General features: G+C 58.0%; 1 protein-coding gene and 1 non-coding gene across 9 annotated transcripts in view; both read right to left on the reverse strand.

Annotated features, from left to right (window-relative positions):
* Window positions 1-3,493: 3,493 nt before the first annotated feature.
* Window positions 3,494-14,985, reverse strand: part of PRRC2B (proline rich coiled-coil 2B) — an 88,757-nt gene continuing 77,265 nt past the window's right edge. For 3 of the 8 annotated variants that reach the window (XM_046023628.1, XM_046023630.1, XM_046023627.1), the window contains exons 26-32: window positions 14,840-14,937; window positions 13,790-13,917; window positions 13,052-13,292; window positions 10,143-10,322; window positions 9,454-9,545; window positions 7,277-7,358; window positions 3,494-6,020 (exon numbers count right to left, since the gene is read on the reverse strand). In XM_046023628.1, the coding sequence (XP_045879584.1) occupies window positions 5,886-6,020; window positions 7,277-7,358; window positions 9,454-9,545; window positions 10,143-10,322; window positions 13,052-13,292; window positions 13,790-13,917; window positions 14,840-14,937 (956 nt within the window). In that variant the 3' untranslated portion in view covers window positions 3,494-5,885. The remainder of the gene's footprint in view (window positions 6,021-7,276; window positions 7,359-9,453; window positions 9,546-10,142; window positions 10,323-13,051; window positions 13,293-13,789; window positions 13,918-14,839; window positions 14,938-14,985) is intronic. The other 5 variants (XM_046023631.1, XM_046023629.1, XM_046023633.1 and 2 more) reach the window with 3 other exon arrangements.
* LOC123953688 lies at window positions 11,154-11,237 on the reverse strand. Its single transcript, XR_006820942.1, has one exon. It is a non-coding gene; the product is annotated as a small nucleolar RNA SNORD62 (small nucleolar RNA).

The following is a 14,985-nucleotide window of genomic DNA, read 5'->3' on the forward strand; positions in this document are numbered from 1 at the left end:
CGGGAGCGGCGCGCGTGCGCCCTGGGCCGGAGCGGCGCGCGTGCGCCCTCAGGGTCTGGAGCGGCGCCGAGACCCGCCTCAGCAGTGTGTCGTTGGCAGCCCCCGTGGCCGCTGGGCGCTCCAATGTTTTTACAAAAACGAGACGGTTGGGTCTTTGCCGTGTGCGTCGCAGTGCAGTCCGGCGAGCAGCTCGCGTGCGGGGGTCTGCCCGCGGCTTGCGGGAGCGCTCGGGCGCAGGGAGGGCGGGCGGGTCGGTGCTGCCGCCGCTTCCCCGCCCCGGCTCCCTCGGGCTCTCTCGCGCGGCGCACGGCTCCCCCGGACCCCCGCCCACCGCCCCTCGTGCTCCCTCGCGCCCTGCCTCCCCCCGCCGCCGCTCTGCGGTCCCCCGCTGGCGGGGCGGGACGGCCAACCTCCGGGACCACCACCCTTCTCCCCAGTGTTCCCCTTCCCGGTCCTCTCGGGTGTGTGTGTTCATCTCACGGGTGGGTACTGCAGGGTTGGGAACTACGATGGTGGTGGCCCGCGAACCATCCTCCTTCCCCGCGAATGTTAGAGGACACCGGTGGAGAATGTGGGGTTACTTCTCACTTACCCGTGCCTCGCCCAAGGCTGTGGAGAGGGAGGGAGCTGGGGCTCCCTGGGCCCCCGGAGCAATGGGGCTGGCTGACTCCTGAAGTTCCGGGAACCCCCGGTCCCTGGCAGTGAATCCAGGGGAGGGGTTTGGCCGCTCGAGCTGAGACAGCCGGTGCCCAGGTCCCTGTTCTTCCCTACAGTCATGAGGCGCTGGAGGAAACTGCAGACTCCTCAGGGAGGGTGTTCTACGCAGGGGTGATTTAGAAGTCTCCTACATTCTTAACTGGTGCCCATGACCTCTTTGAGTCCACATGACCCCAGGAGGTTAGGTACTGTTAAATCGGCATTTTACAGTTGATTGTGACTCCAGGGGGCTAAGTGTTCTTCCGAGTCATGCAGCTGGGGTGGTTGGGGGCAGACCGCTGGGACTCAAACCCAAGCGCTTGATCTCTCACTTCCCCTCGCCTGCAGCATTCCTCTTTCCTACCCCAAAGTGCAGCATAAGCCTCTCCTCCCAGCAAAAGATAAGGGTCACTAAGAAGTGGCAAAAACAAACAAAAACCACGACAAAGCATAAAATGGCTCACGCAGCTGAGCCTGGCTGGCTCAGTTGGTAGAGCCCGCAACCCTTGATCTTGGGGTCAGACGCTTCCTTAAAAATTAAAAAAATAAACCGTAACAAATCAGATGCTTTCTCCTCTGACATGCCCACTTCTAGGGGGAAGTAGGGAGAGGGCAAAGGGCAGGCAGATGTCCTGCACACCTTGATATCACCCACCAGGGGAAAGGATGGGCACTAACGCTCACCCATTCGGAATATTAACCTTTATCTATAGGTTTTAATCCCTTCTCTCCCCCACCCTGCTTTAAAGCATTTCAGCCAAGTCACTCCCCATAAGCTGTCCCTAAAAACCCTTCCATCTCTCATCAAATGACAACGGAAAATCGAGGGACACGCAGCCTGAGAAAGCATGTTCAGCTTTAGGGCTTTTTCTTTTTCTTTTTTTTTTTTAATTTTTTTTTATTTAAATAAGGAGAATTCTTTCATATGGAAAGAGCTAGTACAATCACATATTTGAAAGGAGAAACAACAGGTAGTGATCCGGAGGGAAGAGCAAAGGGTGAGTGCGCCACCATGGCCTGCTGAATCCATGATTCCGTTTCCTATCCAAGGCAAAAGCTTACCCAAAAGTATATAAACAAGCTGCACATGACACCTTTAGCCATCGTCTGCCCTTTCAAATATCTGGTCTACATGGAAAGACAAAGAGGAAAGGCCAAACTAAAAGCAAAAGGGAACAAAAACAAAACAACCTTCAAGAACAAAAAACCCAAACAAACCCTTTTTACTATGCAAGGCATGAGGTCAAAAGCTTAGAGTACAGAATCCCCTTTAAACAATGGAAGAAAGTCACCCACACAGAGCCTTCATAGAAGTTTCCACTCTGAGGCTTCATAACATGCTGAAGACAGGGTCCTGGGGACACTGCCACGCAGCCAGGGTGGGGAAATGGTGAGCGGCAAGGTCAGATGCGCCTGAAAGGTCACTAGCCAAGTAGGCACCGGTGGTCCCGACAGAGGGCACGGCTAGGGGACAGTGCCTGGCCCCAACACTGAAACACCCTGTCCCAGGTGAGCTCTTGGGTCCATCTCACATTTTCAAGCAGGAAGAGCTGGCTTTCTGGAAGTCTGCATTTCCCATTCAGCACAGAACATGACACAGGGGTCATGTCATGTCACATGCTGTCCTTGGTTGTCAAAGGCCATTTCCCACAGACCTTCTAAACCAGGCTCGCTCTGCAAGCAGTGAAAAGGGACAAATACAGACCGGAGACGCAACATGCAGCTACTTGGTGGAAGGGAACTGAACAGCAGGGAGGGAGGGGCTGTCCCAGTCTGCCACACACTGCCTCAGTGGGCCATTTCTGAACACGGCTGTGCACCCACGTGCACACCCTCAGCCTCCTTGGCTCCGAGCATCAGTCACAAACCCCATCACCCATCCAGAGGGCAGATCCAGAAGACAGGAGGGCGAGGGCACAGCTGGGGAGACCCAGGGTCAGTATTTCACCAGATCCCCAATATCCCTAGAGGTGGCTGGAACGACCACAGCTTTGGAACTCAACCGATTTCTGAATGTCTAAGTCATCCCTGGTTTCCCTCGTAAGGAACCCAGAGCCAGAAATGTATGAATTCCAAGTCTGAAAACAGTAATAATGTGGATTAAAAAGGGGGAAGCAATAGTAAAGAAAACGAGACCAAATATAACTGGCAGAGAAGTTTCTGGCGGCGGGTGTGTGGGTGTGGGAGGGGGGTAATGCCTCTTGGACACTTGACCCCACACTCCAGGATTTCACCCCACTGAGTAGTTGACGTGCACGGACACCATTGCGGGGTCACAGGTTGCCAAGCAACGGGTCGCACCATCAATGGCCAGGGCCGAGCTGCCAGCATCAGGAGGCGGCGAGGGTGCAGCGAGGGGTCTCTGACCGCCCCCTGCAGCCCCCTGACAGCCCCAGAAAGGAGAGTGCTGGTCTCCACCTGGTCCCACCTAAGGCCCCGTGGCATCCTGGCAGAAGCGTCTGCGTGGGTATGCGCTAAGGACGGGGTTCTGAAACCAAAGCCCCTAAGCCCTATTACCTTGAGCTTGGTTCTAAAACCACATGAAAAGAAGAGATATTGCACCTTAAAACCTGTCTGCACTAAAAACTGCATTTAATCAGACCGAGGGAGGGACTGGGGTGGGCTGGGGAGGTCAGGCAGGTCTCAGCCCTGCCCTCTACCCCAAGCCCAACTGAAAATCTGTATCTTTGTGGGACAGAGACTGCAGCTCGGGCACACAGAGGTGGTGAACGCACTGACCTTCACATGCAATTTCCTGGCCTTTCCTGCGCGGAATAACTCAGACATTATATATAAATAGAGCAGTGAAACATTTACTTTTTTTCACCTAGACCTACAACATCAATACATATAAATAAATTCTAGTGTTTTCTGTTTTTATTGGGGAGGGGGAGGAGAGAAAATACAAGGGTAGAGGAAAGGGCTGGCGAACAGGTGACCTTTTGTTTTTATTTTTTTCTCAAACAGGAAGCACTGTCTTGCTGAGGGCAGGTCCACCTGAAGGGTACACCTTGCGTTTTCAACAGCATCCAGGGCTGCTCGGCCGGAATGCGAAGTGAGAAAACCTTTTCCTTCTGACATACGACACGCACCGCTACTAGGTGTGCGGGCCTGGCCGTTTCTGAGTGTGCGGGCAGCGGGGAATGTGTGTGGCTCCCGCAGGGGCAGCCGGGCAGGGGAGGCAGGTGGCAGCAGAGGGGAGCGGCGGGCAGGGCGGCCGGTCACAGGGACAGCAGTCGCACACTGGCAGGGAAGAGAAAGCAGATGAGCACATGGGGCAGGCGAGAGCGGGCAACTCGTTAAGGGAGCAGCCCTCGGAGAAGGGACCCCAGAATCGAGATTCAGGCATGGAGATGGCCAGCTGGCGGAAGCCCGGTCTGAGGGCAGAGGCAGAAAGGGCAACACAAAGCTGTCAGGAAGCGCGAGAGCATCTTTCAAGAACACCGGCCCTGTCTGGAGGACCCTCGCGTCAACCCGGCACTCTCACTGGTGGGATGCACCCCAAGTCCTTAAAGCAGCAAAGGGCCCCGAGGCGCTGCTCCCTACCGGGTTCTAGGCTGGACACGGCGCTCAGGGCCATGGGGCGTCACAAAGCAGCTGTGACCCGAGGCTGGACTCAGTGGGGCTTATCGCTGCTCCCCTCCTGCTCGTCCTGAGCCAGGTCCTCCCTGTCGTGGAGGAGCGTGGCTGGCCCAGTTGGTTACCCTGAAGAGCACGTACAAAAACTTTACATTTCCCTTCCCCTCTCCTTGGAATGACAAAATCGGGGATGATTTCCTTCTAGGTCTTATTTTAAAAAGAAAGAACAAAAACCCAGCAGGAGATGGCTCACACAAACATCCTGCTGGCGGCGTCCCTACACGCTTTTCCCCGAGGCTGCCCACGGCTGCGGTGGAACAAGGGTCAGACCCGCAACCCACCCTCCCCTCAGAGCCCGCCCCAGCTGTCCGGGAGGACCACCGCCCACAGCCCAGCTCAGGCCCCTCTGCCCCACCACCCGGGTGTGCGGGTGGGAGCCGGGCCAAGGAGAAAAAGGCAGCACGCGCAGCAGCCTTGCGGGCCGCAGACCCCAGCAGGTGGCCGGCCACGGGGCCCTGTCCCCACGTGAGGGAGCCTCGCGGCTTCCAAGGGCCAACTGTGTGAAGGGTGGTGGGACGGGAGGACCCAGACAAGAAAGAAACAGGCTCAGGAGGAAAGGAGGAGGGCATGTTATGGAAGGCTTCCAGGAAGGGCGTGCGGGTCCGATGACAGCCCCGGGAAACACCAGTGACTCTGCATCTCCGTGATTTACCTCAGCTGCCCCGTGCTCGCATGTCCACGGGCTTTAGAAGAGTCCAGGACAGAAACCGTGTGTCATGATTACGCTAAAAATGCGATCGGCTTCACTGGGTTGCCCCGAAGCTCCAGCGACCGACCATCGGGCCAGGGGCTGGAACCCACCCCCCACCAAGACACCAGCCTAACCCGCTCCTCTCCCTCGCTGCCCCTGAACACGGAGCCGCCCGCCGGCGTGCCCCCCACGGTTTCTGTGAGCACCGGTGCCGGTTAACCCGCTGAGGGAGTGCAGGGGGCAGGGGCACGTCTGCCCGAAAGTCCTGTGTTAAGGAATCACAGGGACAGCCCAGCGGCAGCCCCGGAGAGGGGGGAAGTGCGGTACTGGATGGAGGGGAGGAGAGGATGGCGAGTGTATAAAAGTTCAGCTATGCACACATAGCTTCTGTTTCTGTTTTCTTTTCCTTTCTCCTTTGTAAAAACTTAGCTGCTTTTTAAAACAAAAAGCCTTGAACTAAAATGGCCCTGCTGCCAAACCACTACACCTGGGGCCGGGGGGGTGGAGGGGATGGGCAGGGAGGGTGGGGGAGGGACGGGGTCATCTGTACTGCACAAAGGCTCGAGTCACTCCACGGTCACTGTGGACAGGAGGCGGGGATGACATGGGGACGGGGTCGTTTGCTTGCTTGTTTGCTTCGTAGTAAAGCGAGCAGGTCAATGCCACACATCCACGGGGGCAAGCTGGCTGGACACGGAGCTTTCGGGAGTGGACAAGGGAAGGGAGGTCTTTCAGTCCGGGCCAGGTGGTTGGACGGTGGATCTGGTGAGGTGTCCGAGATGTCCGCGAGTCTGGCTGTGTCCAGGCCGAGCGGCGGGCCTGTCCTCAAGGTGGGGGGGCGAGGCGTGGCCAAGCACCTTCAGGCCTTGCTCTCCTCCACTTTGGCCGCCCGAGGCTTGATGGCTCCGGTCCGCTTTAGCTGGGAGGCGGCCGAGGGTCCCTCCTGTAGTTTCACGCCTCCCAGGCTGGGTTTTTCATCCACTCGTTGTTTGGCCTTTGGACAGATGAACGGGGACAAAGACAGTTACCCTTATGCAGAAACAGCTATCTGGATACATAACTCCCACTGGCCCCTGCCTGCTCCCGAGTCACAGAAAAAAGCTGCCCTGAGAAGCCCACTGCTTTGGTGGAAGGCCCAGACTTGGAAGGACAAGGGCGGACACTGCTCTCTCCCCTCCCAAGAGTGCTGAGGGCAGTGATTCAGGGAGGCAAGAAGGTGCCGGCTCCTCTGGGAACCATTCTGCAATGGCCACGGGCCTGTGCAGCAGGCTCACATCCAAGGCTGGCTTGGAAGGACCTTCTCAAATCTGTGCATCCCGTGCCCCAAGGGCAAAAAGCCTTTGAGCAGATCCAAGTGCACCCCACGAGTTGGAACTCCCGAATGCCTGCAGAGGGGCACGGGGCCACCACGTGGACTTGGTCCTCCCTGGTCTTCAACACCCCCCCCCAACTCCTGCTCTCTGGAAACGTCTCCCCTGGACCCTCGTTTGGCCTGAGATTCCCATCAGGGTCCCATGAACCTGCAGCTCTGTGGCCAGCCTCGACTCTGCCCCCCACAGGGGTATGACCTCTGCAAGAAAGCTTTAGCAGCTCAGTCCAAGCAATTCAAGGAACGACCCTCCAGGGAACCAAGTTAGGAGGAGTGAAATGAGCGATCAAACTTCCGCCTCCATCAGCCAGGAATGCAGTTTTATTAAAAAGCCACGCCTGACAGGTGTGAGCTCTGGACCCCATCGCATTTTAGAGCAGCGGCTGAGAACAGTGCCTGAAGGCAAAGACACTGAGAAACCCCTTCTGTTACAAAATGGGAAAGCCTCCTTCCACCGGTACTCCCACCCAGCCAAGACAGAGACGATACACAGCACTTACTAGAGCTAACACGCGCACGCACACACGCGCACGCACACACACGCGGCTTCTAGAGCTGACCCACAGACCTAACCGAGTCCCAGCGCCTTCACAGCCCAAATCGCTACGCAGGGAGGTCCACCTTCTGGCGCCACCTCCCCAGAGGAATCCGCATCCTCCCTTCTCTGCAGGACAAGGAAGGATCCAGACGCCCATCAAGAGGAGAAATGCCTTCGCCAGGAGGGACTCGGGCTGCCGGCTCCCGGCGCCACGCTCTAAGAGCTAGGGCTCGTCTCTCTTTTTAAGAGGAGCACTCAAATGGTTGGACAGTCCCTTCTCTTTTGGCGCTTGGAGACGGGCCTAAGCGTCCGGGGCTGGAGGGTCTGGAAAGCCATCTTCTACCTGTTGAACGTAGTGTCCCTGCACAGAGCCCATGTTAACTGCTGATCCAGAGGGCTTCCCACTGGGGCTAGCAGAGCTAGGCCTGAAAAAACCAAAGGCAGGGGGTGAGAACACACGCGTCGCCAGAGAAACCGAGTCAAGCCCAGCATGTGGCACGGCCCTGGCTCGGGCAGCGCCCTCTCAGACGGAGGAAAGCCAAGACCTCAGCCAGCCAGAGGGCGCCGGAGCAGCTCGCAGAGACGCACCCAAGGGTGCGGGGGCTGAGGGCATGAGGGCCAAGGCCCCAACTGTGGGCAGCACTGACCGGGCAGGTAGATGGCCACTGACCGTCTCTCAGGGTCTGGACCAACAGGATTCTGTGACCCAAATGGTCTCTGAAGCTGATTTCAGAACGGGGCCAAGTTTATTCCTAGTTTCCCCTCTTTTAGGCAGTGTGTATGTGTATATGTGTGGGTGCGGGGGGACAGTGAGTGGAAAGAGAAACCAAAAGCAACAAAAATCTTTTGGAACATCTTTCTGAATGTGTTCCATTGACCGGACAACCTGTTCTCCTGGATGCTGACCAGGGCTCAGAGCCCTGACAAGTGCTGTGCACAGCAGAGCTCATCAGGACCCTTGACAGCGGGGGCGCCCAGACCCTGTGCCAAGGGCCAGGAGCCCCAGGTGTCTGACCAGGGAACCCTTTTTTGGCAGGGCATGCCTCAGAAGCCCCGTTTCTAGAAAACGTGGAAAACACCAGTCTATAAAACACCGATTTTCCCCACCCCGCTGCAGCACCGACAAAACAAAGGGCATTTGTGCGAGCCTCTGCCTTCTACACGTTCTCCAAAGGGCCCGGTGCTGTGCTCCTACGCTAAGCGGACACGGGCGGGTCTTGCTCTGTGAGCCTAGGTTTGCCTCTGGGACCCGACACTGCTCAGTGCCAACCACGGCGGCAGGGGGAGGGCAGCGTCTGCTTATCCAGGGAGCTGCCTTCCTTACTCCAGAGTATACTCATCGTTCTGTGTTGCTGTCTGCCCATGGTTTTCCTAAATTCTGTTGTTTTGGTTTATGTCAAAAAGATGGTCGGAACACAAGACAAACCAATAAACAAAAATAAATGAAGCCAAGAGAGTGACGTAAGAACAGAAAAGATGATGGAATGGGGCAAAGGTCCCACAGACGCCTTTCTCTGGAAATGCAGGTGGAGCGTGGAATGACGGGACAGACGGGAGGGACAAGGATGCAGCCTCGACTCTCCAAGAGCAAAGCGGCACAGCGTCCGCAGCAGGAAGACGAGATGGTGCTCTGATCTGCGTTAGTGCTCCCCAACTGGAGGCCGACTGCGCACCAACAGATGGACCTCAGGGCGCCCTGGCGCCCTGCTAACCTCCCACGGAGCGCTGCACGTCACGCACGTCTGTTCCACCCGCTCACGAGCAGGAGGGCGCGCCAGGCATCTCCCACGTGCAACGGAGCCGACCGCACCCACCTGCGAGCCCCCGGCCGAGAGTGCTGCCTCCCTCTCCCGGCACACTCCTCCTCGGGGGCCAACAGCTCAGTGGAACCAGAGGTTCTTTGACTCTCTGGCACGATTAGTAATTCAACACCCGGCTCCCCCAAAGCCACCTCCAGCTGAAGGCCCGGGGCAGTTACTAGAGGCAGAGACCGAGACCGAGGACGCAAAGAGAAGGGACCAGTCCACGCCGTGAGAGGCACAGACGGCCCTGCAAGGCCAGCTGCCACAGGCCCTGGCGGGGCCAGGGGGCCAGTGCAGGGAACACGCAGCCCCAGGAAAGGAAAGTCTCCTCGCCTTCCAGGGAGCACACTTTCCTAGCCAGTGAATCCTTTGGAAAACCTCGTGAGAAAGTTGTGAATAGTCAGGCCAGGCTTTACACTATTAAAAGGTCAGACGTTTCCTTTTCCTACCTTTCCAGAAAGCTCTCCCAAACCAGAGCATTTTATTATGATGACTGAAAGCAAAACCACTCCGCCAGTTCCTGACTTCCCTGTGGCCGGCTAGAACATGAGTGTGTCCCAGCACTGAACTTCAAGGTGACACGGGGCCTCAAAGGGGAACCAGCCTCAACGCCCTTCCACAGCTCTCCCCGGGCCCCTAGGACTCTTCCGAACCACTCAGTCCCGTCCAGACCAAGTACCTGGCGATGCAGCATCCGACCCCCAGGGCACTTCCTTACCTGTAAGTCTGCGGTGACGGCACGGAGCCTCCGGAAGGAACATTCTGTTTACTGTCGGCAAAGTGGAAGCCCTTCAGCTCCATCTGAGAGGACTGAAGGCGTCAAGAAGGAATGAGTGATCGTCTGATGGCCCCAGAGATGCCTGGCCCTCACCGAACCAGCCCGTGCACAGTCAATGAGAATTCCCGGGGAGAGAGGGATTGTCTAAAGGAATCCATACTCCCCCCCACCCCCCAGTCTGGGTTCAAGAGGCTTCCTCTTAGAACCAAGAACTGTCCCATTTCTGTTCTCTTACAGTAGGGTGGGGAGAAAGGACTGTGCACCACCAGGATGCCCATCAGCAGAGCCTGGAGCCCAGTCCTAGACACGGTCGGCGGGGACGTCTGGGACCAGTCTCCGAGACGCCCCAGCGCAACTCCCCTGGCCCGTCAGCCCCAGACATCGCGAACACACATCCTTCTGCTCTGAATCTTGGCTCATGTCACTGTCACTTGCAGGAACAGTTCCCCTAGGAACCAAGGGGGCCCCGCCATGGGGTTCCTAGAGGACCTTACCATGAACAGCAAACCAGTGGTCTGGTGAGGCCAAGAGCTCGCACCCCGACCTCTGGCACTTCCCGCCCCAGGAGTGCTTCCTGACTAGCTAGCAACAATTCTCCCCAGGACAGAGTGGGATGGAGTCCTCCTTACCTCTCTGCTGGTGTTAAGGACTGAAGGCTGGGAGCCGGGTGGAAGGATTCTTCGGGGGGCCCCGACAGAGAGGCTCTGCCCCTGCGGAAGCTGGATGGACTGTGGCAGAATCAGGGGCTGCTGCCCGGAGCCGTACCGCGGCAGGGGGAGCTGGGAGCCCGGCAGCGGCATCGTCAGCTGCTAGAGAACGGGCATAATCAAGACAAAGAATGGGTGCTGGGGAGGAAGCCACAAACTACTGTTTACATGCGACTCCGAGAGCGAACACGTGTTATACATCAGGTTCTCATTTCCAGAGAATAAAGCACAGCCTCGGCACGGTAAGACAGGTTCGGGATTTCTGCTAGGGCACAGCCTCGAAGGCAAGTGTGACCGCTGGAACCAGGCAGGCGAAGACGACAAGCTCAGGACCGTGCCAGCCACGGACCGCAGGTGCCACGCTGTGAGGTGTTCCTGGGGGAGCACGGGATGCGAGAGGGTCCTCTCCAGGACTGCACAGGGCCACGTGCACCCCAGACTTTCTTGCTTCCAACCAGCAAAGGGTTACTGAGTGTACGTTATGTGCACCAGGGGCAAGCACGAGGACATGGTCAGACCCAGGGCACAGCGAGGACAGGGTCACCCTGGACGCAGACCCAGCGTGGGGACTGCAGGCAGCAAACCCCTGTGTCTAGGGGCAGGAGGGCTTCTTAGGAAGGAATGGCCAACAAACCCCTGAAAGCAAATGTATTCGGCATCCCGGCTGCTGTGTTGAGAACAGATACCGTATGGACGTGTATCTACGTACCCCTTTGGAAGGCACAAAGAAGCAAAATCCCTTTAGTGTTTTGCCTCTAAGGTGATGGAAAACTCGGCTGGGTTCTGGGGTTCGGGGTTCCTGGAACTGGAGACTCTTGGAGGCTCCTGAAGGCTATTATGACAGCAGAAGGTGTGTGGGGCGAGGGTGGGGGGGCGTGGTGGCAGGGAGGGGGGCCTGGAGACTCTGGACTGGGGCAGGGAGGCCACTTGTTGTCTCTCAGTCACTTTCCTCTTCATCCCCCTGCATTGAGTCCACAGTGGGGATCAGAAGGATCTATTGGAACTGCATCACGGAGACGGTGGCCGCCGGAGTCTCCAGACCCCCGCTCCTCCTTGCACGCGACAGGCTGCAGGACGAACAGGAGGCCGGCGCCATGCCGCCGGAGCGCCCGCTAAGGGTGTGGTGTGGCTATACTTGTGTTTCACAGGGCCCCCGGCTGCTGTGTTGAGAACAAACGTTTGGGCCCAAGAAATGGCTGGATTCTGGTAATTTCCAAAGGTAGAGCCAAGAACACCTGAAGGATCAGAGAAGGCATGAGGGCAAGACCTACACAGCCAAGACAGCCGTAACGACTGGGTGAAAATCAGGCTTTGGATTTGATGCCTTCGCTATTATGTCTGAGACGCCGTAGGACGCCAGAGCAGAAGCAACAGGCAGCCCGCGGGCTGGAAAACATAGAACTGGTGGGACCGGGAAGACCCATGTTGCTGGGACTTAGAGCCACAGGGCAGAACAGAGACGGGAGGGCAGAGCCCAGGGCGCACGGGGAAACTGCAGAGCATGGAGGTGAGGAAGAGGGTTCCAGCGGGAACGCTGCCTGCGAACACGGTGCCGGGAGGTTGAGAGGAAAAAACCACCATCAGGAACTGACCAGTATCCTTAGAAAAAGTTTTACGGGGTTTTGTCTCTTTAACGAGGGGATAAGGGGAATAATAGGGTCGGCTGCGTGTAAACCGGAGGCTCTTCTTCCGGAGAGCGAGGCCCCACAGCGCCGGAGGGAAGGAGCAGGAGCCTGGCTGAAGGGCCTCCCCAGGCACCGCCAAGCCACCCTTGGGCCAGGAGACCCAGCAGGGGGCACTCTGTACAAGATCTCATTTCCTCACTGCTTGTATTTCTCTAGTGACGCGGGAAGCAAGATGCCACACAGCGGCAGGTGGAAAGCGGGGAGGAGAAACTTGCGAGTCTGAAACCCACAGTGGGGGCAGGGGACTGACAGGCCAAGTGCGGGGACATGGACTCTCCCGAAGGTGGCTGTCGGTGCGTGGCTGCGCGTAGCCCAAGCAGGTCTGGTTTTCCATGGGCGCAGACGGCTGTGCAGACGTAGGACCGGACTTGACCAAGATGAGAACACTGGAGGAGGGCCGAGGGCAAAAGCCATGGGCACAGCTCCGCTAAGCTGGGCAGGGAAGGATGTGAGCCCACTGGGGCACGTGGTAAACAGGTGGCCAGAGCCTGGGTCGCTGGACGGGGAGAGCTAGAAGAGCAGAGCTGGTGACTGGCAGGACCCTTAAGCCTGAGATGACGGAAGAGGGACAGCTTCCGGCATTGACCAGCCCAGACGGACCGTGAGCACGGCGGAGCACTGCCGGCAAGGGGGCCGTGGAACAGAGACCAGGCAATCACCGACGCACACATCAACACCACAAGCGGCTAGGTGAGGAGCTGTGCTGGGGAGGCTCAAAGCTGCCCCATACTGCTGATGGCCACTGGACAGGAAGATGAGAAGCCAAACACTGGATTCATCATGCGGACTCACAGCCCCCGGAGGCCAGTGGAGCAGTGCACAGTACGGGCTCCAGAGCTGGGGTTTTGGGGAGGACGAGGGAGAGCAGCCTAGATGCAACACTGGGTGTGCAAGGACAGCACCCCATCTCCAAGCCCCAGAGGAGGAGGGTGGAGAGAGGCCGTGGGAGCAGCAGCACTCTGGGGGACAGATAGGAGACTGGACCGTTCCCAGCAGCCAGAGGACCTGACCCCAGTTCTAACGGCCCAGGGACCAGTCACAAGGGTCACAAGCAGCAGATCACACCTCAAGAGGCAGACAAAAAGGAAAAACAGTCATGAAAGAAAGCGGCCTAGCATTCTGAGCAGGAGGGACTGAATTCCTAACCTGTGGGAGCTGGGAGTCCAACAACTGGGAGGCGCCCAGGCCAGCAGCCTGGCCCAGCTGGCCCTCGTACACCAGGGCTTGGTTTCCACTCATGGGCTGGTAGGGGGAGCCGGACTGGGGCTTCACCATCTCTAAGGGCTGCATGCCTGGGAACGCCGAGTACGGAGGCTTCAGGGCTGTGCCTCCAGAGAGGATCATGGTGCTGGGCGGTGACAGGCTGGGGTGCATGTACACCTGAGATCTGCAAAACCAGACACGTGGCGGGTCAGAGGCGGGAGCATGCCAGCGGGCCTCACGTAAGAGCACACATCACACTCCCCACACCGTGCTGAGACCCGTCCCACCCCCAATTTCTGACTCAGGAGATCTGGGACAGAGCCCGAGAACCTGCGTTTGTAACAGGTTCCTAGATAGGAATGTGCTGGTCTAGAAACCACAGTTTGAGCGTCTACACTGGAGTACATATCCAGGCTGTATAAGGCACAGGAAAACCTGGGTGACGCCAAAGGCCAGGACTTCAGACACATGGGAAGAGCAGACCCAGGGTGGTGGCTGGCGGGGGGTAAGATGACGTGGACAGAAAAACTAAGGCCCAAGAGGACCATTAAGCCCATGCAGCTCCTGCAGCAGTTAGGAATGACTCCAAAGGGACTACGATCACCCCCCATCCACCCCAAAAGCAGGGAGGCGCGGACCAGCCGCACAACGAAGGGGGCGAGCCCCCAGGCTGCATCTCACCTGAAGGGCTGCAGGGAGCTGAAGATCTCCTGAGCCTGGGAGGCGGGCAGCCCGCCCCTCAGTCCCAGCTGGGCCGGAGCCTGCAGAGACGTGTGAAGGGAAAGCGGGATCTGCGGGGCAGCGGCCGCCTGCGGACGGGAAGCCGAGCAGTAACCGCAGGGCCCTCCGGGCTGCTGCCCCCGTCCCCCCTCCCCGCGCCCCACCCGCCTCCACGCGGCAGCCGGAACACTGCCCCGAACGCACACTGGGCCGTGTTCCTCTGGTGCTTTCCTTGCGCTTGGGAAAAAGCAAACAATGGGTCGTAATCCCAAATGCTGGTATGTTCCTACAGTGGATTCTGTACAACAGCGAGAACGAATCCTAGCTACAGGTACTGAGAGCCGTGCGTTTCGGAACCAACGGTGAGTGGGACACGCACACGAAGAAGGCGTGCGGTACGATCCGGTCACGCGAAGAAACAGCGTGATATTTAAAAATGTTTTATCAAGAGGTTGGGACGGGCCAAGTGCTCTTTCCTCAGTCCCCAAATCTGCTTCTGCCCAAGGGAGCCACCATCCTGGCACCTAGGTCCAGAGGGTGCTGGACCGTAAGAAGGCTCCGCAGCTTCCGGAGGGAGGATTCCAGAAATCTGCCCCTTGCAGCACAGAAAATACGCCCATCCTGCATGAGAACAAATGCCTGCACATTTCTAAAACTACCTCTTTCTAACGAATCCATGCCTGGGACTCTAGGCCTTTCTTCTCTTCATCAGAAGGATACCTGATACCAAAGGATACCAAAGAGAATTCCATTTCAGCTAATTCCCCAGCTAGGACACGGAAGGTCTGAAAGAGGGAAACGGGGAGTCTGGAGTGCAGAGCTCCATTCCTCTTCCCTGTCTCTCCTGGGTCCGTTCACTGACCATTTCCTGGCTGCTAGGACGGACGGGGAGCTGGGCATTACACGGGAGGGACGCAGGAAGTAAGACGATGCACAAGTCAGTGCAGGAGGTCACTCCTCTGTGCACTGCTCCCCTGTCCCCCACGGAGTCGCCTGGCTGGCCGCCCTCACCTGCTGGTAACTCTGCTGCTGAGGTATGGTCTGGGGAACCAGCCGGGGCTGACTTGCGAACATGTGGCCGTCCAGGTAGAGAGGCGGCAGGTGGCTGCCTGCGAACAGAAGCCCAGAGGAGACAGAACTGAGTCAAGCCTCACTGT

This window comes from Meles meles, chromosome 11 (genome assembly GCF_922984935.1).
Source record: "Meles meles chromosome 11, mMelMel3.1 paternal haplotype, whole genome shotgun sequence".
Lineage (NCBI taxonomy): Eukaryota > Metazoa > Chordata > Mammalia > Carnivora > Mustelidae > Meles > Meles meles.